This window comes from Dromiciops gliroides, chromosome 6, assembly GCF_019393635.1.
Source record: "Dromiciops gliroides isolate mDroGli1 chromosome 6, mDroGli1.pri, whole genome shotgun sequence".
NCBI lineage: Eukaryota > Metazoa > Chordata > Mammalia > Microbiotheria > Microbiotheriidae > Dromiciops > Dromiciops gliroides.
In genome coordinates, this window is record NC_057866.1 from 12,371,481 (window position 1) to 12,398,322 (window position 26,842).

Consider the following 26,842-nt stretch of genomic DNA (forward strand, 5'->3'; position numbering starts at 1 on the left):
TTACCATGGCAACGGAGCTGCAGCCGTTGGTCTGTGCACGTGCCGCGAGACCCTAAGGGGTGGGGCCAGGCCTCGTCTCGCCCCTTAGCCGCTTGGGCCCCGCCTCTCGCGCGGCGTCTCCTCCAATCGCCAGCCTCCATTTCCACGCTGGGCGTCTCGGCACCGCCCTCTAGCGGTAGTACAAAGGCGGGCCCGCGGCGAGGGGCGGGGCTTTCGCGCGGGGCGGAAGTCTCTTCTCGGCGTTGCCGGGGCAGCGACAGAGGCCGGTGAGTGAGGAAGAAGGCAGCGGCCGCGGCGGTGGCGGCGGGGGTCCCGCCGGCGGCCTTGGTTTCCATGGTGACCCGGTTAGGTAGGGGCCTGACCGGCCTCGGAGGCCTAGGCTTGGGAGCGGAGGGCGGCCCGGGGTGGTGCGGAGGGCCTTGGGGAGATGACGCGGGCGGGGGGGGATGCGGAGGGAGACCGCAGGCTCCGGCCTGGGCCTCCCCCGCGGCGCGAGTCCGGGCCCGGGCGCCGGCGCTTTGCTAGTCTGTACGGGGGATGGAAATGTCCGCTGTCTCCATCCCCACTGTGCTGCTGCTGCCCATGGGCCTGCTCATTCCCGAGGTAGGGCCGCTGAGGCAGGGCCCGAGAGGGAAACTGAGGCACTCTAGCCTGGGGGAGGAGCGCGTGGTTGGACCAGCCCGGACCGGGCTTCAGTTCGGAAGAGGGACCAGACTTGTTCTGGTGGTGCCCCGGGGGCAGGCGCGTCATCCCAGAGAGTGTGTGGGGGGGGCTCCTCACTGCAGGGGGCTCCCCCCTAGTAGTGACGGAGGCCTTCTGCTCCCCCGACCATTCTGAGGTCTGCAGTGATGGTGCTCCCGGTGGATAGAGGGGCCCCAGGCCCCAGAAGGTGTGGGTTAGGATTCCTGCCATGTCACCGGAGGCAAAGCCCATAACTACGGGGGAAGGGGGGGTGGGCGCCCCGAAAATAGATTTCCTCCCGTCGAAAATGAGGGGGGTTGGACTAGGTTATCGCTAAAGGCCCTTTTCTGTTATGACCCGCGACCGACCTCTCTGGGCTGAGATCTTTATTTATTTGTAGGGGTGCCCCTGTGTTCATCCGCCCTCCCCTTTGCTCTAGCATTTTAAGGGTACCAAGTACTTTTTTTCACAAATGACCCTGTGATAATTGCACATCTCTGATTGCTTACCGACTCAGGGAGGGGGAAGGGGAGGGAGGCAAGGAGGGATAGGATTCTGAAGTCAAAACTTTAAATAAAAATGTTTATTGTGTTAAAAAAACCCAACCAAAATAACCACGGAAGGCAGGTAGTGAAGGTATTGTCAACTCTGCTTTTTTATAGAGAAGAAAACTGAGGTTCTGAAAGGATAATGGGTTGCCCAAGACTCAGGTAGCTGGTGTCTGTACCAGCCTGGGTCCTGGAACTTCAGATCCCGTGTCCTTCCCAGGATATAGCACCGTCTCTGCTTTTACAGATGAGGGGAGAGAGATTGAGTTCTCTTAATGCCAGAGGTTAAGGTTTTAAGACTTAGCGCCTGGAAGAGACCTGAGAGAGCAATCCCCTCACTTGAAGCAGAAGTGCAGGCCCCAGGACATTCAATAGCTACAGAGCCCAGCCCTCGGCCCTCTTCCTCTCTCTGCTCCCTGGCTCCTGCAGCAAACAGAAGGGGCTCATTTTTCTCATCCTTCCCTGAGCTCTTTCCTTGCTGCCCTCCCTCCCTCATCCCAAGCACTCACGGCTTCTAGGGTTTAAAGCTGGATTTAGACCTTTCAAGTCGTTTGGCCAGCCCACTCATTTTACTCAGGGATGAGCTGAGGTTTGCCCAGATTCCTATGTAGGTATTGTGTAACAGAGCTCTGGCAGCTTTTGAAGCAGTGGCTTATAACTGACCCTTCTCTAGTTGCCCACAATAAACCCTACCAGATCGCCCCATTCTTGGAAATGGAAGTTTAGAGACATAAGGGGACCTGCCTCAGGATCACACACTATGGGCACACAATCACTTCCCTCCTTCTAGGACCAGCTCCCTTGGGTGGGGTGGGAAGGAACTTTGAGTGCCCAGACCCTTGATGCTCATCAGAGCTGCCCTAGCCACTTTCTGCTTGGCCATGCCTGCTCATAGTAGCTGCCTCCAGGAAACTGAAGACATGACTAGGCAGGGTTTTTTCTCCACCCCACCCCCAACCCTCCCAGTCAGCTCTCTCTGAATTGGTGATATAGGAGATTATTGGCATTCAGCTTGACACACAGCTAAATCAGTGCCTTGCCACATTTCCTGGGTTAGGGAAAAGAAAGGAATTACATGGACCTGGCTCCAGAGGTGCCCCAAGCATATGAGCAAGGACCCTAATGGGTGGTGGGCCTCCCCTCTGTCCGACTTGGGAACCAGCGGCTGCAGACAAGAGGCACACAGGATGGGCAGGCAGGGGTAGGCTGTGATGAACATCCTGGGACAAACTATACCCACATTGATCAGATCAGGGACACCTTGAGTATTAATTACTTTGGCAAGATGTTGAGGGAGACAAAATGTAGAATAAAACCCAGCCCTGGTGGCAGCCAGTGGGATTGTAGAGAGCAGTGTAGGGCTGGTGCTTAATTGGATGGCTGTCTTTGGTGGGAAGAAAGCAGACTGACATTTGACTTGTCCCATCTTTTTTCTTATTCAGATTGTGAGAAAAATACCTTGTAACCCTAAAATTCAATGCGAAGAGAATTTTAAAATGATCGTAGCCGGGGCCCTTGGCTTGGGAATGGATTATAGATGAGTAGTTGAGTCAGACTGAAGATCCCACTATCTCCAGGCCCCCCCCCCCAGACAAAGCCTCCACTGGAGAAGGAGCCATTCTTCCTCCCTCTTTATCTTATTCCAGGAACTGCCACCTGTGTTGGCCCATGGCCAGGGGCAGCATCCAGGTGACAGAGCAGATTGGACGAGGCCTGACACCTGGGCATAGTCAGGTCGTGGCTGCCCCCCTGCCGCTCCCTCCATGGCCAGTGACCCAGTGCCAGCCCTGCTCTGGGCCCAGGAGGTGGGCCAAATGGTGGTGGGCCGAACCCGGAGGCTCTTGCTACAGTTCGGAGTGTTGTCCTGCACCATCCTCCTCCTCCTCTGGGTGTCTGTCTTCCTTTATGGCTCCTTCTACTATTCCTACATGCCCACAGTCAGCCACCTCAGCCCAGTACATGTCTCTTACAGGTGAGAGTTTTCCCTGCTGCCCCGCTGACTAAGACCTTTTCTTTTTCCCTGGGGCTGGCGTGGGAGGCTGGGGGTGGGGGTGGGGGTGTTTAGGCAAGGCTAGCAGCCGACCTGAGCTCATTCAAACTATCCAAAGTTGTCCTCTTTGGAACACTGTCTTCTCAGGGCCCGAGAACTTGTCCTCCAGCCAGTGCCTCTGTGTGAGTTCTTTTATTTCAAATTATCTATTTTTAAAAAATTTTTGTTGATGATTTTTCCATCAGAGTCATTTCTGGAAATTCCCCGGCCTACATTTCTTTCTTTTTTTTCAGGGCAGTGAGGGTTAAGTGACTTGCCCAGGGTCACACAGCAAGTAATGCCCACATTTCTTGGAGTAGAACCTTTCCTTGTAACAAAAGAAAACATTTAAGCACAAATGCCAAATACAATGACCAGGTGTTAAGGGACTTTGTGTCCTGGTAGTCAGTCTCAAGAGGAGAGAGGTTTTGTTATCTCTTTTACCAGACACACCACATTTTACAACACCTTTCCACCCACACCCCTGCCATTAACACCTTACTCATTCATCCCATATTCAATGAAAAGAATGTTATCCAAAGCAACCCAACCTTGGATAATAGCTGCTGCTTCTGCTGCTGCTGCTTCTTCTCTTCCTTCTTCTCCTTCTCCTTTTCCTTCTTCTTCTTATTTTTTTTTTTTTTGGTGAGGCATTTGGGGTTAAGTGACATGCCCAGCGTCACACAGCTAGTAAGCATCAAGTGTTGAGGTCAGATTTGCACTCAGGTCCTCCTGACTCCAGGGCCGGTGCTCCATCCACTGTGCCACCTAGCTGCTCTGCAGGTCTTCTTTCTATTGAGGCTAACTTTTCTCCCCTCTTTGAGAACCCTTTCTGCTATGTCCTCACTTCTCCCTGCCCTGAGCATTCCCAATTCTAGGGACTTGACTTTTTTTTTTGGTGAGGCAATGAGGGTTAAGTGACTCGCCCAGGGTCACACAGCTAGTACGTTGTCAAGTGTCTGAGGCTGGATTTGAACTCAGGTCCTCCTGACTCCAGGGCCAGGGCTTTATTTACTGCACCACCTAGCTGCGCTGAGGCTTGACTCTTATTACATGTCACAGGACCTACAGATACAGAGATGATGGCAGTAGCAGCGAATTGGAGAGCCACTGTTTGCCTTCTCTCCAATACAGTGAGCTCCAGTATCTTGTGCTACCAGAGATGATGAGGTAGCGGGATAAGGGAGTCAGAGTGAGATGTCGTTATCTTGTGTATGGTAGAGGAGGGTCACAGGTAGGCCGGGTCTGAGAGATAGACAGACAGACAGACAGACGGACACTGACTGACTGATTGACCACACGAGCAGGCAGGCAGGCGATAAGGTAAATGATGTGACTTCCTTCCCCTTCTAGGACTGACTGTGATTCTGCCGGACCCGTCCTCTGCTCCTTTCCTGTTGCCAACGTCTCCCTGGTTAAAGGTGGACGTGATCGGGTGAGTAGGGCCGAGAGGTGGGGGAGAGAAGCCAGCAAAGCATGGGAACTCCAGCAAAAGCTGCTGCTGCTTTGAGTACTGGGCTGGTGAGAGGAGGAACATTGATGGATAAGTGACCCCTTTGTCTTTGGAGTCACTGGGTGAGAGTGAGGAGAGTCTCCGGCTCTCATATCTGTGACCCTTGTTAAATGCACAGTTTTTACTTAGTAATGATAGAAATCACTGGGCCAGGGGGCATTCACCCAAGTGTCGCTGGGAATTGAAGGTAAAATTTTGAAACTAACAGCAAAGATGTGTGAGCTTGTCAGAAGCGGTGCTAGGTCACAGGGCTCATCAGGCATCACCATGCATCCTGAGGACAGCCAGAAAACTGCAGGCCAGGCAGTCTCTTGGAGAACTGGTCCAGCTGGGGGAACCAGTAATTAATGGGGGGGGGGGTGTTGGAATCTGGGGACACCTCAGCAAAGGAGAAACAGACTTAGAGAAAGGCAACAAGGTCCCCGTTAGTCCTGTTTTCTGCAGAGGCACGACCACATCTTGGATGATGTGCTACGTTTGGGTATCCAGGGGTCTGGGTTTGAGGCCTGCTTCTGCCTCTTGTTACCTTGTGACATGGAGAAGTCATTTCACCTTGGATCTGCTCCTCACTCTGTAAAACAAGAGGGTTGGACTTGCTGGCCTTCCATCTCTAACGCTATGCTGCTGATCAGTGGGTGTAATTGACTTAGACCTTCGGAAATCCTTTGGCAAGTTTTTATACCAAAGGGTTAAAAAATGGGGAGATGTGAATGTTTTGTCATGGATCAGCCACTTGCTTAGAAATACAGACTAGAAGGGGCAGCTAGGTGGCACAGTGGATAGAGCACCGGCCCTGGATTCAGGAGGACCTGAGTTCAAATCCGGCCTCAGATACTTGACACTTACTAGCTGTGTGACCCTGGGCAAGTCACTTAACCCTCATTGCCCCGCAAAAGAAAAAAAAGAAAAAGAAATACAGACTAGAGATCAAAGAATATTTCTGCCAAAGGGTAAAGGTGAAAGCCATGGTATCCTCCCAAGATTTTCTGCCAGGAGCCATCTTAACTCATTGTTTAAATGAGTCTTGGGTTTAGAAGCAACTGGTGACTTAGGGGATGGAGCACTAGACCCAGAGTCAGGACGATCTGAATTCAAATCCAGCCTTAGACACTAGCTGTGTGACCTTGGGCAAGTCACTTAACCTCTGCCTCAGTTTCTTCAACTATAAATTGAAGATGGTAATAGCACCTTCCTGCAATTGGTTGTAAGGATCAGATGAGATTAGTGTTTGTAAAGTGTTTAGCACAATGCCATCACACAGAAGATGTTTAATAAATGCTTATTCTTTCTTCTTCCCTAAATAAATGAGGTTTGAAAGAGGCACATGCAGTGGAGTACTCAGATTTGTAGGGGCCACCACTTCTTGTGGGTGGTGAAATACCTGGATGACAAAGATCAAATTTTTTTTCACCAGGTGAATTTCAGTTTCATGTGTGATGGACTTCAGGTAACAGGTGCTTTTTGAAATGATACCTCTCCCCTCCCTGCCAGGTGCAGTACATCTGTACCTGGACTAGGGGTGGTACAGGTGTGGTGGTGGTAGTGGCCCCTGGGGACAGGGGAGTCACATTTCCCATGGTCAGCTCCATCTTTGGAGAACTTCTTCAGGGCTGCTGAGATCATCTCTGCAGGTTTGTCTGAGCAGGGCCGCTGGGCACTGTCTGGGGAGCCCTTTAATAGAGTGCCTGGCTCCTGAGGATGCCCAGCTCAGGGCAGAGATAACAGAGAATCAGCTAAGATGCCGCTCGCTCTCAAGCCAGTGATGTCCAATTCAGTCAGCATTGATCTGGCGGGAGATGAGCCACTCATGGCTGTGACACAGGACGTACACATGTCACTGAGGACCCAGGAGTACTGTGAAGGTCACTGGGTCAGAGAAAGCTCTAGGAAAGAGGGGGAGTCTGGGGGGGATGATTAAGGAACAGTGGAGGAGGCTGAGGGACCCAACACTTGCTTCTCTGCCAAGAACCAAGGCTGAACTTCATCACGAGATGCTTAAGGCCTCATTTCCAGCGAGGCATCAAAAAACCAGAGGGATGCCCACGCAGGGATGCATGGTCCCCCCCCAAGGGTGAGCAGCAGAGGCCAAGGGCAGGTCCCCCCACAGGGCTTTTATCAAGCTGGAGGAGATTCGGGAGTGACCTCCGGGAGACCAGAGGCCCCCTCTGGGTATGGACACGGAGGCTCAATACATCTGCTGTCATGGAGCTGGAGACCAGAGGAGCCTCCCAGAGATGAGTCGGCCGAGCTTCCTAAAGTGGGAATTTCCGGCGGTCTGGTCTGTTGGATAATTAATGCTGAAAATGGGGTCAGGCTGGTTCCAGGGGATGGTCGATTCGGCACGCGTGGGCCTTAGTCACAGATGACCCATTTGGCAGCGTCGGAGCTGATTTCCTAGAAGGGAAGAGGCACTGACATGCCAGATGTTCTCTGAACAACGGGAGCGAGGCTCAGTCTGAGACCCCCGCCCCGGCCGAGATGAGGTAGCACATTGTCCCTAGTGGGGGCTGGGAAAGTTGGGTACCAGCAGGGTCCGGGCCCAGCCAGTTTGGCAGGAGGCCTTTTTTCCCTCTGCAGCAGAGGTGCTGAACCGTGTGTGTGTCCATATATACACCCATACAGGTGTACTCCCTTCTCCTGCTACAGAGGGACTAAACTGTGTACACACGGACATATGCACACACACATATGCACACACACACACACTTACATCCTCTCCCCCTGCTGCCGAGTTAATGAACTGCAGGCTTGGAGTGTTCCTTAGGCTGTCAGACTCAGTGGATATATGCTGGTTGCATTTACTCAACTGCTGTTTTTTCTTTTTAAATTCTTTGTTACAAATAATGGCTCACTAGTAGATGGGGGGTGATAGATACAGAAATGAAAGTGATGAAAAAGCAACAAATTGGCATCTGAGCTGAGCTTGTGGCTGGGAAGAAGACTGATGTGCCCCTCCCCCTGCCCCCATGTGGTACAGGTGCTGATGTATGGGCAGCCGTACCGTATTTCCCTGGAGTTGGAGATGCCCGAGTCCCCGGTGAACCAGGAGTTGGGCATGTTCATGGTCAGCATTTCTTGCTACACCCGAGGGGGACGAGTCATCTCCTCTTCTGCACGTTCCGTGAGTCTTGGGGGTTAAGGGGCTAGTGGAATAGAGAGGAAGCCAAGCAGAGGCACCTTTGGAGGAGAGGCCTTCAAAAGAGAGCAGGGCTCTTCGGTGGGGTTTGTGACAGGCAGGCGTCTGGTCACAGCTGAAGCCCTGACCGTAAGGAGCTCCTTATCTGATAGGCTGAATGAGAAACTGGGTGTAGAATATCCCAGAGTCGCTGTCCCGTTGCCTTAGGTCAGAGGTTCTTCACCATGTTTGGGTCCTGGATCCCTTTGATGGCCTGAGGAGGTGCTTCCAGAACCCCTCTCAAAATCCTGTTTTTTAGTGCATTATACCTGAAAGAAAACTGCCCTTTTTTTCCCCATCCAATTTCATGGACTCCCTTGAAATCTGCCCAAGGACATAAGGTTAAGAAGCCCTGAACAGGGGGCAACTAGGTGGTGCAGTGGCTATAGAGCACTGGCCCCGGATTCAGGAGGACCTGAGTTCAAATCCAGCCTCAGACACTTGACACTTACCAGCTGTGTGACCCTGGGCAAGTCACTTAACCCCAATTGCCTTACAAAAAATAAAAAAAGAAGCCCTGAACAGGGACTGTGGAGGTTGTGATGTTAAAGAGGGGGAAGGGCTAGGGCAGATTTTATTGGGCCAAATCAATGGGTTCATTCCTGGAAGCCTTTAGAAGAGACTGGCCTTGAGATGAGGTTTCAGTAAAGGGAGGAATGTGCTGGGTAGCGAAGTAAAGGCAAGAGGACACTTGGGGTCTGAGATCATGAGGCAGAGACTGCCAAGTAGGTGAATGAGGCAGGAGCAAGGCCCGGGCTGTGGAGGAGCCTGGGAACCTAGGTTACTGAAGAGGGATTGAGCAAAGGGACCACACAGAAGCAGCTGGGGCAGGCCGGCTTCTCTGGGAAGCTCATGCATCCCTTCGGCACACTCACACACAGGCCATGCTGCATTACCGGTCGACCCTGCTTCGGCTGCTGGACACACTCGTCTTCTCTGGCCTCCTCTTGTCTGGCTTTGCAGAACAAAAGCAGCTCCTGGAGGTGGAATTGTATTCAGACTACCGGGAGGACTCGGTGAGGGGGAGCCCCTGGAGGGCAGGGTGGATCAGCAGAGAGGGCTGAGAGAGAAGTTGGGGAGCCCTTGCCCCTTCCACTGAAAGGTAGCACTGTTAGTCAGGGCTGCTGAGGCAAGGGGTCAGGCCTGGGGAACAGCTGATCCCTGGAGGAGGAGAAGAGAGAGACAGAGAAAAAGAAGAAACAGATTGAGAGACAGGGAAGGAGGGGGGACAGACAGAAAAAGAAGAAACAGAAAAAAGAGAGGGACAGACAGAGAACAGAGACAGTGACAGGGAGAGAGAGAACGGAACTGCCAAGGGGCTCCTGGCGCTGACTTCGGGTCCCTCTTCCATAGTACTCGCCAACCACGGGGGCAGTGATTGAGATCCACAGCAACCGCATTCAGTTCTATGGGGCCCAGCTCCGGATCCACGCCCACTTTACTGGGCTCAGGTAGAACAGGCTTGGAAGGAGGAGGGGATTTTGTAGCATAAAGCTGGGAAGGGGAATGAGGGCATTTCCTCCCCTGGACTGGGACGCTCCTAGGGCCAGGGCAGCTTTTCAGTCTCCAGGATGCTTTGCTCCCCTGAAGTCAGGCTAGGGTAAAGGCACCTGGGGCAAGTCTCTTCCCTTGCTAAGCCTGAGTCTCCTCCTTGGTCAGATATGGGGGGATGGGACCCAGAGGACCTCCCACTTCCTCCTAGCTCCCAAGTGAACACGAGATCCGATTCTCAGACACAGGCTTTCTTGCCACCACGTAAGCAGCTCCCTGGCTCTGGGCTAGTCATTAGAAAGGATGGAACGGGGGGGGGGGGGTGTAGATAAATCCCCTACCTGGGGGCCCCTCCTCCATGACCTCTGACAGTGCTGATCCCCTCCCCTCCTGGCCTCAGGTACCTGCTCTACAATTTCCCCGTCACCTCAGCTGTGATTGGCATCGCCAGCAACTTTACCTTCCTCAGTGTCATTGTTCTCTTCAGCTACTTGCAATGGGTGTGGGGCGGCATCTGGCCCAGGCACCGCCTCACCTTGCAGGTATTGTGGGGTGTCCCTTTGAGGTAAGATGGGCTACTTCGGGAGTCCTCCTTCCTCATGGCTCAGGGACTTCTCTCCTGTCTTAGGTGACTAACCGAGATAAGGACGGCTCCCAATCAGAAGGCCAGAGAAGGGGCCCCACTAGGCGGCCAGGTTTGTCAAGAGGCTCTTCCCCCTCCCAAGGCAGGACCACGCAGTTCTGTGATCCCCCAGTGGGTCCGTCCTAAACACCCCGAGCACTCTCCCTTCTAGGGGGACTCGTTGCCCTGGGCTTGGCCTAGAGGAGCCATTCTGGGAGCTGGGGCCCATGCCCTGATGTTTTGGTCTTTGCTGGAGATCTCACTGCCTTCCTCCTCCTCCTCTCTTGGCTGGCTCACTTCCTTTCCAGTCATACATGCCCTTGATGTCTCAGGCCACTGCTGGCATGCCAGTCATGACTGGACCCATTGGTCAGAGGAGGGTCTAAGTCACCTGAGCATTGCAGGCAGAATGCCAACAAGAGCCTTGTGTGGAGCCTGGAGAGCCAGGACGGCCTGGGGTCTCTTCTGAGATGCCCTGCCGGTGCCTGATGCTGGAGCATGGCCTTGAGCCTTGGGCCTTGGGGCCCTGGAGAAGGCCTGCCCACCCTCCCAGTGGCGTCCAGTTCTGGGCTGCTGGGCCCAGATGCCTGCAGCATCCCAGGAGGCTTTGTTCACAATAACCTTCTGGAGTAAGTCATGCCAGGGTGAGCCCAGGGCTCTGCCCTCTCAGAAGTAAGCTAGATGTCCCTCAAGTTCTCTTCGTGGAGGAAGGTGGCGGGGGGGGGGGGGGGGGGGGGGGGGGGGGGAGGAGCCTATGTCACTGTTGGAACGGCTTCCTGCAGCCTCTCCCTCTCCTTAGGACTGGGACCAAGAGGCCGAGCCGAGCTGACCAGGCTTCCAGAGAAATCCCAGGATGATGGGGACCACATGGCTGTCCCTGCGCCAGGTATGAGGCTCCTCACTGGTGCTTCCCCTTTCACCTCCTGAAACACCCTGAGCTGAGCGTGATTGTCTTCCTTCATTTCTCTTTGCAGGGAGTCAGCTGCCTGAGGAGAAAGGGCCGGAAGTTCAGCCTCTTAATGAAGAGGGGCCAGATCAGGAGACCAGTGATGGTGAGGGGCCTGGGGCCTGGGGGGCCGGGCTTCTGCCATCTCCCACTCCCTTTGTCTCCTCCTCATGTCCTCCCCTGTTCTCTCCCCCACTCAGGTTCCGGCTCCTGGGAGGATGCAGCCCTGCTGACTGAAGCCAACCTGCCCTCCACCTGCCCCGAGACCCTGGGCAGCGCAGACCCTCCAGGCAGCGTCGAGAGCCCTTCAGGCACCCCCCGCCTCCGCTCAGCCTGTTCCAGTTCTTAAGAGGGGGGCTGTGGGCCTCACACATCCAGCACTTTCCTTTGCCCTCCATCCTTTCCTCTTTTCCCCACAATAAACTTTTTTCACACCATCTGGTTTCCTCCCTGTTTGGGCCAGATTGGGAGGGTCGCCAATCAAGAAATGGAAAACTGCCTCCCGGGGCATTCCCCTCTTAGCCTTCTCATGGCAGAGCTGCTCACGTGTTGGGGGCTGGGGGACCTGAACAAAAACCAGGAGAGTCCTTGGGGATGCGGTCCATTGTGGCCTACAAGCCTACTTCTGGAAGGCATTCATCTTTCCTTCTGACGTGGGGCCCTCATCTGGCCCTGCGACTGGTGGGGCTGGGGGTGACAAACTGAGAAGAGTGGTTCCATCTACCCTTCCCTCTATCCATTGGGAGGTGTAAGACAGGAAATAAACTGGTGGGAGTGGTAGGAATTGGGCCAAGAGAATCGTGGATGAGCCCAGGCATCCTATCTGAGCCCTAGACCCACCGATGGAGGCCCCAGAAACCTCCCGTTGGGCCATCACACAGATGTGCCGTGTACACAGAAACTCGAGGACTCCACATGCATAGCACATTCCACTCTCAAGTCTCTGGCTGCTATCCATGTTCCACTCCCTTTCCAGGACCCTGGAAGCCTGGCCTCCAGCTGAGCCAGATGAATGTGGTTTTCCCCATCCCTAGTCCCGTGACTCAGCCCCTGTGGTGGGACCAGCCCTTCTCTTGGCTGACACAGGACCACAGATGGGGGTGGGGGGGGCAGATAGTGACATCACTGCTGAGGTTTATAAAATTGGAGCCTCTTGACAAAATCAGGCAGTGGAGCTTGACGGCCATTGAGATTCACCCCCAGCGCTGTTAGGAGAGCCCCCACCCCCGATCGCAGAAACGCCTCGTCCCTCTTCCAGAACTACTAGATGGTGAGTGAGAGCTGGGTGGTGTTGGAAGTACTGGAGGTGAGAGCCAATGGCTGGACTGGGGGATTCCAAAGGTTCCTTTGTTGTTCAGTCACCTCTGAGTCTTCCAGACCCCATCTGGGGTTTTCTTGGCAAAGATACTGGAGCAGTTTGCCATTTCCTTCAGCTCATTTTACAGATGAGGAAACTGAGGCAAACGGGTAAGTGACTTGCTCGGGTTCACAAGGTCAGGGTTTGAGGCTGAATTTGAACTCAGGTCTTCCTGACTTCAGTCTTGGAGTCCAGCTAGCTGCCCAGAACCCTGGAAAGTTCCTAGCAACCTAAATTTCACTGTTTTATCTCCATGTTATATAGAAAGGCAGCCTACCATAGTGGAGAGAACCTTGGATTGGGAGACAAGTTCTAAGTTCAAATCCTGATTCTTATTAATATCCCTATTAAGTGTAGGTGACAAAAAAAAAGTGTAGGTGATGTCCTCCTCAGTGCTGGATCCTATGAAATTCTGTCAAGTCAGTTAGTACACAGCTAAAGACAGCTCTGGCTAATGTTGGCTTCAGCCTGATGTGTGTGTGTGTGTGTGTGTGTGTGTGTGTGTGTGAGAGAGAGAGAGAGAGAGAGAGAGAGAGAGAGAGAGAGAGAGAGAGAGAGGAAGGGAGGGAGGGAGGGGGGAGAGGGAGAGGGAGAGAAGAGAATCGAGGGGAGAGAGGAGAGAGAATGAGAGGGAGAGAGAAGAGGACGAATGAGAGAGGGAGGGAGAATGAGAGAAGAGAGGGGAGAAAGAAGAGAGATCTCTGGGACCCTTTTCAGTTAATCTTTTGCTGCCTCTCATTAAAAAATTCCTCTGTTCACCTATCCTCACATGGCTTTTATCTGCCCAATAAGACACTGGGAAAGGGACAGTTCTAATTGATTACCTTTTTTTGGTTTTGTTTTCTTTTTATTCATTTTGCACTTAAATATATAAAGACAAAAAAGGGACCATTTCCATGTACACAGCACAACCTAAAGGAGGATTGACTGTAAAACCATGAATTGACATATCATACAGTTTACTTAAACACGACTCCCCCCCCCCCACTATATAAAGAACTGCTTGTTTTCAAAAGCTGCTCCACTTTCTAGGCTTCCTTCCACATTTTCTTTTATCCTCTGCTGTACACTTTTTTCCCTCCCCAGCCCTACAGATGGCTACCATTAGACACAAATATGTACGTATGTAAAACCATAGGAAACATACTAATTCCCCTGATCTGTTCTCTGGAGGCAGATAGATAGCACCCTCCTTCCTAAGTCCTCTGTAGTTAATTGGGGTATTTATAACACTCAAAATGACTTAGTCACTCAAAGTTGTTCTTAAAACAAAATTGCTGGGGCAGCTAGGTGTCGTAGTGGATAAAGCACCGGCCTTGGATTCAGGAGTACCTGAGTTCAAATCTGGCCTCAGACACTTGACTTACTAGCTGTGTGACCCTGGGCAGGTCACTTAACCCCCATTGCCCAGCAAAAAACAAAACAGAACAAAACACAAAATTGCTGTTACTATATACAGCGCTCTCTTGGTTCCGCTCATTTCGCTCTTCATTATTTCATGCAAGCCTTTCCATGGTTTTCTTCTTTCTTTTTCTTTTTCTTTTTTTTTTTTTAGTGAGGCAATTGGGGTTAAGTGACTTGCCCAGGGTCACACAGCTAGTAAGTGTTAAGGGTCTGAGGCTGGATTTGAACTCAGGTACTCCTGACTGCAGGGCCGGTGTTCTATCCACTGCGCCATCTAGCTGCCCCCCATGGTTTTCTAAATTCAACAAACTCATACTTTCTTGTTACAGAGCAGTATTCCATCACAATCATATACCACAACTTATGGAGCCATTCCCCAATTCATGGACGTCCCCACAATTTCCAGTTCTTGCCACCACAGAGAGAGCTAATAAATATTCTAGAACATATAGGTTCTTTTCTTTTTTCCCTAATCATCTTGGGAAACAGACCTAATAGTGGTGTTGCAGGATCAAAGGGTAAAGGCAGTTTAACAATTCTTTGGGCATAATTTGGTTGCTCTACAAAACGACTGGATTAGTTCACAGTTCCACCAGGAGTGAACTAATATCCCTATTTTCCACATCCCCTCCATCATTTGTCTCTTTCCCCTCTATCATTTTAGCTAATCTGATAGGTGTAAAGTGTTATCTCAAAGTTGTTTTAATTTGCACTTCTCTAATCAATAATAATTTAGAGCATTTGTACGTGACTATAAATTGTTTTGATTTTTGTATCGGAAAACTGCCTGTTCATATCCTTTGACTATCAATTGGAAAATGACTGGCATTCTTCTAAATCTGACAAAGTTCTTTATATATTTGAGACATGAGACCTTTATCTGAGAAGCTGTCTATAAAATTTCCTCCCCAATTTTCTTCTTTCTTTCTGATCTTGGCTATATTGGCTTTGTTTGTACAACAAAATTTTAAATTTAATGTAATTGAAATGATCCATTTTACACTTCACAATGTGCTCTCTCTCTTGCTTATTCACAAGTTCTCTATCCAAAAGTCCGATAGGTAATGTGCTCCATGTTCTTCTTCTTCTTTTTTTTTGCAGGGCAATTGGGGTTAAGTGACTTGCCCAGGGTCACACAGCTAGTAAGTGTTAAATGTCTGAGGTTGGATTTGAACTCAGGTACTCCTGAATCCAGGGCCAGTGCTCTATCCACTACATCACCTAGCTGCCCACTCCATGTTCTTCTAATTTTCTTGTAATAGCTTCCTTTATACCTAGGTTATGTATCTGTTTTGACCTTATCTTAGTAAATGGTGTAAGATCTTGGTCCATATCCAATTTCTGTCAAACTGTTTTCCAGTTTTCCCAACAATTTTTAACGAGTAGTAAATTCTTAGCCCCCAAACTTAAGTCTTTACACTTGTCAAATAGGAGGTTACTATAGTCATTTACTGCTGTATATTGTATGACTACGCTGGGCCATTGATCTACCTTTCTATTTCTTAGCCTGTATAAGATAGTTTTGACAATTAACTTAACATCTGGTTTTGCTACATCTCCTTCCTTTACATTTTTATTAGTTCCTTTCATATTCTTGGCCTTTTGTTCTTCCAAATGAGTTTGGTTATTTTTTTGGCAATTTAATTTAATTGAATGGCATTCAATAGATTAATTTAGGTAAGATTGTCATTTTTATTACACTGGTCCTGCCTCTCCATGAATGATGAATATTTCTCCAATTATTTAAATCTGATTTTATTTGTATAAAAAGTTTTTTATAATTTTGTTCATATGGTTCCTAGGTTTTAAGGGGGAGTGAGTGTACCCCTAGGTATTTTATACTGTCTACAATTTTTTTTTTTTTTTGCGGGGCAATGAGGGTTAAGTGACTTGCCCAGGGTCACACAGCTAGTAAGTGTCAAGTGTCTGAGGCTGGATTTGAACGAGGTACTCCTGAATCCAAGGCCGGTGCTTTTATCCACTGTGCCACCTAGCTGCCCCTGCTCTACAATTCTTTTTAATGGGGTATTTCTTACTCTCTCTTCTTGCAGGGTTAACGGAGTTCCTTTTTGACCATGCTGAATTTAGCCTGTTTCCTGAAGTTTCTGGCTGTTGTCTTCTTTTTACCACACCTGGCTTGGTCTTCCTCTTCAGAGGACTATGAGGAAGAGGAGGAGGAGGAGGGAGAGAAGACCCCCCCTCCTAAGATTGGTCTCTGCGATTACGACCGATGCCGACATTTGCAAGTGCCCTGTAAAGAACTCCAGGGCCCTGATGGTGCAGCCTGCCTCTGCCCGGCTACCTCCAGTCCCCACCAGCCTCCAGACCCTCCCCGTCTTGGAGAAGTGCATATCTGGGCAGACCAGGGCCGGGCAGCAGTCCACTGGTGTGCTCCCTCTTCCCCTGTGGATGAATATCGGCTTCGCCTCTGGGAAGCAGGTACTCCTGTCAGAGCCCGCCCTCCTGCTCTGTTCAACAGCACCGTCCGGAGGGCAGAGCTGCAAGGACTGCAGCCTGGAGAAGCTTATGTCCTCTGCGTGGTGGCCTCGAATGACGCTGGGAAAAGTTCTGTTCCGGAGGCACTTGAGGGAGCCTTGGATGCAGACGAGGCTCCCCTGCCTACCGCCTTTCCTTTATTTGGACCGTGCCGCTATCTTTCCATCCCCCCCAGACCCCGGACCCTGGTACATGTGGCTGTGGGGATGGGGATAGCCTTGGTCTGCATAAGCTCTGCAGCCTTGCTGTGGCATTTCTGTCTCCGGGAGCGCTGGGGTTGCCCCCACCAGCCCAGAGCTGCAGCTGCTTCCAGAGCCAGGGAGGACCTTTAAATGCGATCCCCACTAGCTTAAGAACCATGGACAGAAAAAAACAGGGTGGGTGACCTGACTTGCACTGGGCCTAGTGAAGGAGGGAGCTCCCTCCTGAGGGAAGGGTACCAAACCCCACGCCCCAGGGCGGAGTTCCTCACGTTGTGCCCCCCCCCCCAAGGGCTAAGAGCCTGGGATTGCTGGATGTGACTGGCCTCCTTCTTTAGATTAATCCTGAAGAGAGAAGACTTTGCTTCTTTTCTTCTTCTTTTCTTCAAAGACTACCGTCTTTGCTTTTTGCTGACAAATAAATCCATGTGATGGAGCCCAGACTTTTGTGTGAGCATGGATAGGGTGGATGGGGACCTGGCGAGAGGGAGGAAACCCCTTCTTGGAGCTGTGCCAGGGTGGGGGCATCCAGAGAGTGGACTGGCTGAGGCCGCTGGTGCTAAGACACTTCTCCCCATTTAAGAGATGGACAAACAGGTCTGAGGAGGGGAAGGGACTTGCCCCCAGCCATCTACCTATGCCCCTCCCCAGGAGACTTGCAAAGTGTCTGAACATGGAAATGAGCTCCATCCCCCTGAATCCAAATGCCCTGTTCTTTCCATTTTGGGAGGTGGGCTGTCTCCAAACAGGAAAAAGTTAATTTTCTGCTCCCAATATTTTCAAGACAGGAGCCGGTTCAGCTACTGGATCTAGACTTCTGCTCCATAGCCCTCTCTCGTTTTGTAGCCTGTGGTTCCATGCCCCTCTCCCCTTTCTGTTCCCTTCTCCAATCTTTATGGTCCAGGCTGTGTTGTCCTGCACTGGATTTAAAACCTAGCCTGGCTGCCTACTGGTTCTACTCAACCCTATCTGGAGAATGAGGAGATTGGAGGGGAGGGCCTCTAATTTCCCTTCCCAGCCCTGACATTCTATGACATTCTATGACCTGAAATTCTAGTTGTCATTCCTCAGGAAATGTGTACATGGGTGGAGCCCTCTTAGCCTCTGACTCAAGTCCCTGGAGGCTTCAGAGAGCAGATGTTGGGGAGGCAAGGCCACTGGGGCTGTGGACAGAGCTCAGGAGCCACCAGCACAGGCCCAGACACGTGCTTACCAGCTCCCTCTGGCTCTGTGGCCCCGCTGTAGATGAAAGGCAGAAGGCAAGTCAACAAACACTAAGTGCAACTGAGTACTAGGTTGCAGGCACTGCTAAGCGCTAGCAATACAAAAACCCCTCCAGACAAACAAAACCCCTTCCCGGCAGCTAGGTGGCGCAGTGGATAAAGCACTAACCCTGTATTCAGAAGGATCTGAGTTCAAATATGGCCTCACACACTTGACACTTACTAGGTGTGTGACCCTGGGCAAGTCACTTAACCCTCATTGCCCTGCAAAAAAAAAAAGAAAAAAGAAAAAGATAAACAGTCCCTGTCCTCAAGGAGCTCATAGTCTAACAGGAAAGATAACATGCAAGCAACCCTGTTCAAACAAGATACAGACAGCATAGATTGCACACAATCAACAAGCCAAGGCACTGAGATTAAAGATAACTGAGAAAGGCTTTTTGTAATAGTGAAGAAAGGGAGATGAGCACAGAGATAGGCCCAGTCAGTGAAGAAGACCAGAGTCTGGAGTATCCTGTGCCAACAATAATGGCAGAAGCCAATGAAGCTACTGGCTAAAAGAACCCCGGGAAGATGGAGGAGGGGCCAAAAAGGCACAAGAAGACTGGAAACAAGCAAGAGCCAAGTTATAGAGAGCTTGAAAAGGAAAATGGAAGCGTCTAGATTTCCTTCTGGAGGTAACAGAGAGCCAGTTTAGTGAATGGGGAGGTGTGTCTGTGTGACATGGTCACACATGGTCCTTTTAGATGATTAAGCCAAATCTTTTTTGTTTGTTTGTTTAGGTGTTTTTTTTTTTTTGAGGGGGTGAGATTTTTTTTTGAGGGGTTAAGTGACTTGCCCAAAATGGAAAGAAGTTAGTAAGTGTCCAGTGTCTGAGGCCGGATTTTAACTCGGGTCCTCCTGACTCCAGGGCCAGTGCTCTATCCACTGCGCCATCTAGCTGCCCCATCATTTCCATATTAAATAAACTCCAGTGACTCTCTATCATCTCCTGGGACTTTTCTTTTTTCTTGTTTTGCGGGGCAATGAGGATTAAGTGACTTGCCCAGGGTCACACAGCTAGTAAGTGTAAAGTATCTGAGATCAGATTTGAACTCAGGTCCTCCTGACTCCAGGGCCAGTGCTCTATCCACTGCGCCACCTAGCGGCCCCTTTGCCTGTCCTTTTAGACTTGCCTCAATTTGACAGCTGAGTGGAGGACAGACTGAAGTGGGCAGACCCACCGGCAACCATTGTCACAATCCAGGCTTGAGATAAAGAGGGGTTTTGCTGGGGTGGGGGCAGGGTCAGAGGAAAGAAGGGGGTAGGTGGTAGAAAAGGTTTTATGGCAGTGGAAGCCGTCAATCCTGGCAATGGATTGGATATGGGAAGGGGGAAAGTGAGGTGTTGAGGATGCCACCTAGGCTGGGAACCTGGGAAGACAGGGAGAATGATGATACCCTGGACAGTAATGAAGAAATGAGGAAGGGGAAAAGGTTTGGGAAGAAATATAACGAGTTCAGTTTTGAACATGATGAGTTCAAGATGGCTACAAGACATTCCAGTCTGAGCTATCCAATGGGCAGTGGGAGACGTGAGACTAGAGTTTGGAGGAGAGGTTAGTGCCAGACAGATCTGAGAAACATCTGCACAGAGATGATCCCTGACTCCAGAGAGCTGATGAGATCACCAAGTGAAACAGGACAGAGGAAGGGCTGGGGTTAGTAAGTGTGCTAGAAAGAATGAAAAGGGCAGGTCCAATAGACAGGAGGAAAACCAGAAGAAAGCAGTGTCAGAGACAAGAATGTCAAGGAAAAGAGGGTGATGGACCATTTTCAAGGGTTGCTGAGGACTGAGAGAAGGCAATTCGTTGGCAATGAAGAGATCACTGGTCACTCTAGAGAGGGGTTTCAGTTGAATGATGAGCTCAGAAACCAGACCGAAGAAAGTTAGGAACAAAGAAAAAAGGAAGAAGGGGCACTGGTCATAGATTCAAGAAGTGTAGCCAGAAAAGAGAGAAGAGATATGGAAGACTAGTTAACAGGGAAGCATAGACCTTTAGTAGAGGAAGGGGGAGATCTGGCTATGTTTATAAGCAGTAGGGAAGCAGTGAGGAGACAAGGAGAAAATGAAGGGAGAAGGGGGCTAACAGAAGGGGCAGCCATGTGGAGATGATAGAATGGCACCACTTGTGCCCATAAAGGGGTTTGCCCTGGAAAGCAGAAGGGCCATTTCTCATGTAATAGGTGAAGGAAGAGAGGGTGGCAGAAGGCCTCTGGGAGCTCTTAACAAATGGCCTCTATTGCATCCAACTAGAAGGCAAGGTTGTTAGCTGAAAGGGTGGGAAGAAGGGGAGCCATGGCAGGTTTGGAATAGCACTGTGATGAGTGGGATAGGGAGTCAATTAGGGAGGTGGACAAGGATTGAACTGCTAGGGCCAGGGCCCAGCTGAGATTAGTGGATCCAGTCAGAACGGTTTGGGGGTTTGCTCCCACCCTGTTCCTCAGCAGGTCAGTAGGATCCCAGGCAGGGCAACAATTGGACAGGACAAAGGGACAAAGGACTAAAAAGTACTGATTCCAGAGGGGGAAGGGGTGAGGGCCCAGGAAAGAACTCACTAAGGGGGACAGGAAAGCTCTCCCTCTGCTCCAACCACAGACCTAACTGGCTTCCTTTAAGTCCCAACTAAATTCCCACCTGCTACAGGAAGCTTTTCCCAACCTCTTTTAATTTAATTCGTCTCCTCTGTTATTTCTCTTATATCCTGTATAAAGCTCGCTGTGTATATTTTTGTTTGCATGTTGTCTCTGCCATTAGATTGTAAGCTGGAGGGCAGGTACTTGTCTTTTGCCTCTTTTTGTATCCCAGCACTTGGCACAGTGCCTTGCACATAGTAGGTACTTAATGTTCACTGATTGGGGGTGAGGCTGAAGAACCACAAGGTTTGGGCCAGCAGCGCTGAAGGAGAGGAGGAATGGCAACAGACTGATCAGGAGGGAGTTTGAGAGCTCATGAACACCGAGGGAGAGGGGGAGGGGGAGTGTTTGTGGGGGATGGCAAGACCGAGTAAAGATGGAGGTCTGCGTGCCAGACCCGGCTGCGTGACACCTGGCCTGTCCCTCCCCTCTCTGAACCTCAGTTTCTTCCTCGGCCACTCGCGGGAGTCGGCCATCGAAAGGTCTCTCCTGGCTTTTCTATCTATAAGAGCTTCACTCCCGGGGCCGAAGATCTGAGATGCGGGAGGGGTTGCCTAGGAAACCAGGAGGAACTCCGCCCCTTCCTAGCAACGCGACCACATGCCCTTGAAAAGCGAAGCTCTCTCTGCCTTGTCCCTCAGCAGCTTCCGTAGAACGCCCCGCCTCAGAGCAACCACGTGATACAAACACCGGCACTTCCGATTCTTCGGTTTCCTCCACCCCTCGGCCACTCTCGGCCCCTCCCGGTGCCCCGCACCAGCGCCCAGCGTATCCGGAACTGCCGAGTCTGGGTGAGGGCGAGCGACCCACGGACCGGGGAGGGTGTGGGAGGGGGCTCGGGGAGGCGCACGCAACCCGGAACGGGCTCATGCCCTGGGGCTGGGGAGGGCAGGGAGACGCCGGCAACGAGGATAAGGCCCCCGATAAGGCCCGTGGCCGCGGGTTCGGAAGAAGAGTGAATAGAGAGGAGGTGCACACCTCGGTCCCGACCTCGCCCTCTCCACGGGCCCGGAGGCGCGCTCAGCTCAGTCTGGCGTGGGATGGGGGGGGAGGGGAGGTGGTGCATAACCTGGCCCCGCCTCCTACTTTTCCGGATGCGCGCAGGCGCGAACGGGCACGTGGTCCCAAGCGAGGAAGAGTAAGGAGGCGGAGGCCAGGCGGGCGCGCGGGCGGCTCGTTCTTTGCTCCGCCTCCTTCCGGGAAAGGAGGGGAGGTGCGCGTGGCCGCCGCCCTGACCCCGCCCCCACCCCTTCCTTCCCCTCCCCCCAGGTCCCGGTGGAGGCGGAGGCGGCGCCATGGCGGAGCGGACGGCTCTGGAGAGTCTCATCGAGATGGGCTTCCCGCGGGGGCGCGCGTAAGGGAACCCGCCCCCGCGAGGGCGCGCGGCACCCGTGTCCCCAGCCCCTCCCCCGGCTTTTGGGACCCTTCCCCGTGGGAGACCCCGAGCGTCCACCTACACGCCCTTACCCCGCCCCACCCTTCTGGGGTCCCCCTTACAGAGCCCGCCTTTCCGGTCCCCAGGCCATCTGCAGCTGAGGGTGGCCCTGCCCTCTGAGCCCTGGTAGAGGTGACAGCGACCGTCACCTCGGGGGGCCTCCTCTGCACCCACTGCCAGGGGCGGCCCCCCAGGGCTCCGGGATCCTTGATGGACCTAAAGTCCATTCCCCTGCCCCAGCCCCAGAAGAGCCCCCTCCCCATCCCTCCTCACCCCGGTTTTTGTCCCCAGGGAGAAGGCTCTGGCTCTCACAGGGAACCAGGGCATCGAGTCTGCGATGGACTGGTGAGAGGAGAGGGAGGCCAGGGGTGGGTGAGCTGGCATCAAGGGGAGGCCAAGGCCTGGGGGTGTGGGGAGGTGTCTAAGGAAAGGCTGATGGTGGGCAGAGAAACCAAGCTCAGGACTCTGGCCTCCAACCAGGCCCCGGCTCACTGGGTCGCCCCACTCATCTAGGTTGATGGAACATGAAGGTGACCCGGATGTGGATGAGCCCCCAGCTTCCCCCCTGGGACACTCCTTGGGGCATGAACCCCCCTCCTATCGGGGAGGCAGCCCTGAAGGTCAGAACCAAAGGACTAGGTGGAGGCGTGGCACCTAATTAGGGAAGGGATGGGGCCTGGGGAACATCTGGCAAGGCCACCACGGTTAGAGACATGATTTGGGTCACCTTCACAGGGCCTGGGTCAGCGAGGGTGGAAGAGAAGCCACCTCTGAGTGAAGAGGAGAAGCGAGAACAGACCAAGAGGTTAGTACCTCAGGGGCCTTTCCCTCTTCCTGATAGAGCGCCCGCTCTTCTCCCTAAGGCAGGGCCTAGCGGAAGTTTGCCCCATTTTGTTTGGTGGCTCAAGCCTCTCTGCTAGTCCATTTTCTGTTGTTGGTGTGTGTGGCCCACGCCTGGTGAGCAGAGGCATGTCTCACTTAGCACATCTTCTGTGTTGTGCACACAGTAGGCATTAATAACTGTTTGAGGTGGGGAAACATCTCCTTTTCTTGTTTCTCCAAATCACCATCAGATCAAAGTCTCCCCATTCCAATGGCAGTTGCCACCATTCTTTCCCTCTTGTCTATCTCTAATCCAGGATGCTGGAGCTGGTGGCCCAGAAGCAGAAGGAACGAGGAGAAAGGGAGCAACGAGAAGCAGTAGAGCGGGAGAGGCGACGGAGACGGCAGGGCCAGGAACTCTCGGCCGCACGGCAACGGCTACAGGAAGACGAGATGCGCCGGGCAGCTGAGGAGCGGAGAAGGGAGAAGGCTGAAGAGACAGCGGCCAGGTCAGGGGTCTGAGGGACGGTGGAGGGCGGGAAGAACGGCTGGCAGGAGGTCTCCAGCACTCACCATTGTGATTCTCCACCTTCTGCATCTTCTGCTCCATTCCAGACAGCGAGTCCGGGAGAAGATTGAGAGGGATAAAGTAGAGAGAGCCAAGAAGGTGGGTTACTTGGGAGAAACTTCAGCTGAGGGAGCCTACTTAGGGTAGGGTCAGTTATGTGAAATCCTCTTAACTCCACCTTGTAGAGGACTTAAAAAGGTGGGTGTGGGAGGGAGCTGTGGATTAAGGGTGGATCCTTAGCTGTTTTCCCTCCTTCCTAGTTTGGTGGCACCGGATCACAGATGTCCTCCCCTACAACGGAGCCAGCCCCTGTTCCTTCTTCTCCCAGCCAGGAGCCTCCCACCAAGCGAGAGTATGATCAATGTCGAATCCAGGTGTGTGTGTGTGTGTGTGTGTGAGAGAGAGAGAGAGAGACAGACAGACAGACAGACAGACAGACAGACAGACAGACAGACAGACAGACAGACAGACTCTGGAGTGGCTCAGGGCCTTTCTCCAAGCCAAGAGCCATCTGGAGGTGCTGCTTCCACTGCCCCACAGCTTCTTCCCACTCTCCCACATTCTGGGATCTGTTCTTTTCCTTCCCCAATGAAATCCTCCCCTTCTCAGTGAGACCTTTAACAACATATTGGTGAAGTAGGCATCTGACCCTCATCTTGAACACTGAACACCCACAATCTCACCTCTGCTTACTGTCTTACAGTATTTTAGCACCTCAGCTCCCTAGCTTTGGTCTGTTACACCTCTCAGGATTCATTTCTCTTGCTATTGTAACCTCCCTGAGAGCAGGGAATGGGCCTTTTTAACTTACAACATCTAGCACGGCCAAAGAAAGGTGCTTAACCATTTTTTTTAAACTTTTTTTTTTTAAGTGAAGCAATTGGGGTTAAGTGACTTGCCCAGGGTCACACAGCCAGTAAGTGTTAAGTGTCCGAGGCCGGATTTGAACTCAGGTACTCCTGACTCCAGGGCCGGTGCTCTATCCACTGCGCCACCTAGCTGCCCCAGCTTAACCATTTTTGATAGTGGTTGTGATGAACCCTGGGTAATAAATAGCCTCATGTTCTTTTCTTGTGACTATTTTTATTGAAGCCACTAGGGGCAGCCAGGTTGTGAAATGGATAGAGCACTGGGCCTGGAATCGAATTCAGCCTCAAGCATTCACTGGCTTTGTGACCCTGGGCAAGTCACTTAACCTGTTTGCCTCACTTTCCTCATGTGTAAAATGGGACTTATCATAGTACCCCCTTCCTAGACTTCTGAGGACCAAGTGAGATCATTGTAAAGCACTATATAGATGTTAGCTGTTTTCTTAGGTCAGCCTATATACCGTACCTTACCTAATACTTCATTTTCTCTGTCCCTTTCAGGTTCGACTGCCTGATGGGACATCCCTGACACAGACATTCAAGGCCAGAGAGCAGCTGGCTGCAGTGAGACTCTATGTGGAGCTCCATCGAGGGGAGGAACTAGGGAGTGGCCAGGACCCTGTACAGCTGCTCAGTGGCTTCCCCCGGCGGGCCTTTTCTGAAGCTGATATGGAGAGACCACTGCAGGAGCTGGGTATGGGACTGATGAGGTGGTGGCATAGAGGAGGACACAGCTGGAAGTGGATCGAGCTGTCAGTGCTGAATGTTAGGAACTGTGGAGTCTTGAGAGCTATGAGGGAAGATCCCGTTTGCCTGAATCTCCTCTCTTCTCCCCCCTACAGGACTTGTGCCTTCCGCTGTCCTCATTGTAGCCAAGAAGTGTGCCAGTTGAAAGGGTCTCAGCCTCCTCGCCTTTCCCCTCAAAACTCCCCCCCACCCCACAGAGCACTGACACCCACTTCCTAATAAACAAATCCTGAGTCATGTATGTCAGGCTTCTTCCTGAGGGGCTTGGGAGGGTGGAGGAGACCCAAGGTCTCTCAGATGGGTTTTCATCAATGTGTCTTGTGCCCGCCCAGCACCACTTTACTTGGCTGTTGAAAAGGGTTAGATGCCAGCCAGTTCTTCAGTCTGGGCCTGGTTCCTGGGGTCTGTCCTATAGTGCTCCTCATAGAAAATTAAGTCCAGAGGAACCTTAATGGCTCACCCACACCAGAAGGGGTCCCTCCTCTACCAACAAGTAGTAGGGGGGCAGCCTTTGCTAGAAGGTCCCAAGGAGATCACTCTGAGGGATCCTTCTCCAATACACGTCTCCATCCAGCTAAATATCCCAGGTGCCTCCTCTTGCCTTCCCATCCCAGTTTGTGCTCAGCATGCAAATATATAAAGGGACCCCCAATCCTGAGAAGTGTTGGGGCCTCGAAGAGCAATCATCTCCAAGCCAAAAACCCTCCCGGGAGTGGGACTAGAACCTAGTTCCAGCTTTCCCAGACTTGTGACCTAGTGCCAGGCACATTGTGGCCATGGGACAGAGCAGCTGCAATTGTTCTTGCTGAGACTTGGAGGTTGTGGGGTGTTAAGGTTTATTCTGGGGGCGGAGGAAAGTACATCCCCCTCATCCCCCATCGTTTACTTGATCAGAGTGAAGCCAGAAACTAACAAGCAGCGGGAGGAGATGGATCCCACCTTAGGACCCTCGCCGAAAGTCACTTGAGAGCCCAGGGTTTATTCCACACTGCAGAACGAGATGAGGTGCCCACCGGCCATGGGGGTAGGTCCCAGCCCTCAGTGGCCCTGGGGAAGTGGGGGGGGACCCCAAGAAGGGGTGTCAGGCCTCCCGCCCGCCCGCCTGGCGGTTCCAGTTCTTCCTCCAGGCCACATTCTCGTGGGTCTCTGCGGCCTCCCGGAGCGTGTCCATCCACAGTTTCTTGGTTTCGGTCGCCTCGTTCCGGTGCTGCGGGTTCCTCTCTGGTGTCTCCTGGGCGGGGCCAAAGAAGGAGGCAGGTCAGGGGCCGTGGAGAGTGGTGGGCAGGAGGCAGCGCGGACCCCCGGCTGTCCCCACCCCAGTTAGCATCCCTTTATCCAGGCGCGTCTCTGCTGCCCGGAGAGACCGCAAGCTCGGCACGCCCGCCTGCCCGGGAGGGTCCGGAGCGCAGGGCGTGCGCGCAGCCGCCGGGGGTCCCCCGGCCCCCGCGCCTCCCTCAATGCTCTCTGGCCGCTGCACAACCCACCTTGAGCAGCTCGCGCGTCCGCTGCTCCCCCGGCGTCACCAGCACGAAGAGGAAGGTCCCCAAACCCGCGCCCGAGGCCAGCACCGCAGCCGCCTGCAGCGCCTTGCCCAGCGACCCCATTTCCTCGGCCTGTCCGGGAGGAACGGGGCCAGCGGAGCGGAGTGGGGCGGAACCCGCCGCCTAGAGAGGCCGACGAGCGGCCATAGAGACGAGAGACGCAGTCGTCTGTGGGCGGGGACTCCTGCCTAGAGTGGCCACGGCGGGACCATCGAGACGAGGTGGCTGGAGACCGGAAGTCGGCCACCTGGGAGGAAGTTTTAAAGAGGGCGGATTGGCTGGGGGGGGGGGGGCGGGGCAGAACGAGACACCGGGAGAGGCTTGAGAGCTCCTCCCCCGGCTCCTCCTCCTGCTTCCTCGAGTCCTGCGGGGATAGAGCGGGAAGAGCGCTCGTTGCCATGGCAGCCTGGTACGGAGATTGCCGAGTCTCCCAAACGTGTCTACGGGATGCTCGCTCGCCTGGGGTCTTCGGAGCGCTGGCTTTGCCCTTCGCCCGGAGC

General features: G+C 52.7%; 4 protein-coding genes across 5 annotated transcripts; 3 read left to right on the forward strand and 1 right to left on the reverse strand.

Annotated features, from left to right (window-relative positions):
* Positions 1-175: 175 nt before the first annotated feature.
* BSCL2 (BSCL2 lipid droplet biogenesis associated, seipin) lies at positions 176-11,442 on the forward strand. 2 transcript variants are annotated; one of them, XM_043972973.1, is made up of 11 exons: positions 176-266; positions 2,876-3,201; positions 4,612-4,693; positions 7,749-7,892; positions 8,828-8,962; positions 9,300-9,397; positions 9,838-9,979; positions 10,066-10,132; positions 10,859-10,945; positions 11,034-11,111; positions 11,206-11,442. In XM_043972973.1, exons 2-11 carry the CDS (start codon positions 2,993-2,995, stop codon positions 11,352-11,354), a joined length of 1,191 nt encoding a protein of 396 aa, XP_043828908.1. In that variant the 5' UTR covers positions 176-266; positions 2,876-2,992; the 3' UTR covers positions 11,355-11,442. The 2 variants fall into 2 exon arrangements, with proteins under 2 accessions (XP_043828908.1, XP_043828907.1); XM_043972972.1 differs by having other exon boundaries at positions 219-349.
* Positions 11,443-12,162: 720 nt separating this feature from the next.
* Positions 12,163-17,231, forward strand: LRRN4CL (LRRN4 C-terminal like). Its single transcript, XM_043971333.1, has 2 exons — positions 12,163-12,275; positions 15,818-17,231. Exon 2 carries the CDS (start codon positions 15,842-15,844, stop codon positions 16,592-16,594), a length of 753 nt encoding a protein of 250 aa, XP_043827268.1. The 5' UTR covers positions 12,163-12,275; positions 15,818-15,841; the 3' UTR covers positions 16,595-17,231.
* Positions 17,232-20,659: 3,428 nt separating this feature from the next.
* On the forward strand, positions 20,660-25,042 carry UBXN1 (UBX domain protein 1). Its single transcript, XM_043972841.1, has 10 exons — positions 20,660-21,151; positions 21,630-21,714; positions 22,087-22,140; positions 22,309-22,415; positions 22,531-22,600; positions 22,935-23,126; positions 23,233-23,284; positions 23,446-23,559; positions 24,556-24,748; positions 24,897-25,042. Exons 2-10 carry the CDS (start codon positions 21,656-21,658, stop codon positions 24,944-24,946), a joined length of 891 nt encoding a protein of 296 aa, XP_043828776.1. The 5' UTR covers positions 20,660-21,151; positions 21,630-21,655; the 3' UTR covers positions 24,947-25,042.
* A 578-nt stretch (positions 25,043-25,620) lies between these two features.
* Positions 25,621-26,484, reverse strand: LOC122732597 (ubiquinol-cytochrome-c reductase complex assembly factor 3). The gene is made up of 2 exons (XM_043972843.1): positions 26,286-26,484; positions 25,621-26,032 (listed from the first exon to the last, which is right to left on the reverse strand). Exons 1-2 carry the CDS (start codon positions 26,403-26,405, stop codon positions 25,883-25,885), a joined length of 270 nt encoding a protein of 89 aa, XP_043828778.1. The 5' UTR covers positions 26,406-26,484; the 3' UTR covers positions 25,621-25,882.
* Positions 26,485-26,842: the final 358 nt, after the last annotated feature.

Excerpts from the sequence above, each read along its gene's own strand:
- BSCL2 (XM_043972973.1), top strand. The coding sequence starts at position 2,993 with ATGGCCAGTGACCCAGTGCCAGCCCTGCTCTGGGCCCAGGAGGTGGGC. Across the intron at positions 4,694-7,748 it reads TTAAAGGTGGACGTGATCGG|GTGCTGATGTATGGGCAGCC; the intron begins GTGAGTAGGGCC and ends CATGTGGTACAG. Across the intron at positions 9,398-9,837 it reads GCCCACTTTACTGGGCTCAG|GTACCTGCTCTACAATTTCC; the intron begins GTAGAACAGGCT and ends TCCTGGCCTCAG.
- LRRN4CL (XM_043971333.1), top strand. The coding sequence starts at position 15,842 with ATGCTGAATTTAGCCTGTTTCCTGAAGTTTCTGGCTGTTGTCTTCTTT.
- UBXN1 (XM_043972841.1), top strand. The coding sequence starts at position 21,656 with ATGGCGGAGCGGACGGCTCTGGAGAGTCTCATCGAGATGGGCTTCCCG. Across the intron at positions 23,285-23,445 it reads AAGTAGAGAGAGCCAAGAAG|TTTGGTGGCACCGGATCACA; the intron begins GTGGGTTACTTG and ends CCTCCTTCCTAG. Across the intron at positions 23,560-24,555 it reads ATGATCAATGTCGAATCCAG|GTTCGACTGCCTGATGGGAC; the intron begins GTGTGTGTGTGT and ends TGTCCCTTTCAG.
- LOC122732597 (XM_043972843.1), bottom strand. The coding sequence starts at position 26,405 with ATGGGGTCGCTGGGCAAGGCGCTGCAGGCGGCTGCGGTGCTGGCCTCG. Across the intron at positions 26,033-26,285 it reads GGACGCGCGAGCTGCTCAAG|GAGACACCAGAGAGGAACCC; the intron begins GTGGGTTGTGCA and ends GGCCCCGCCCAG.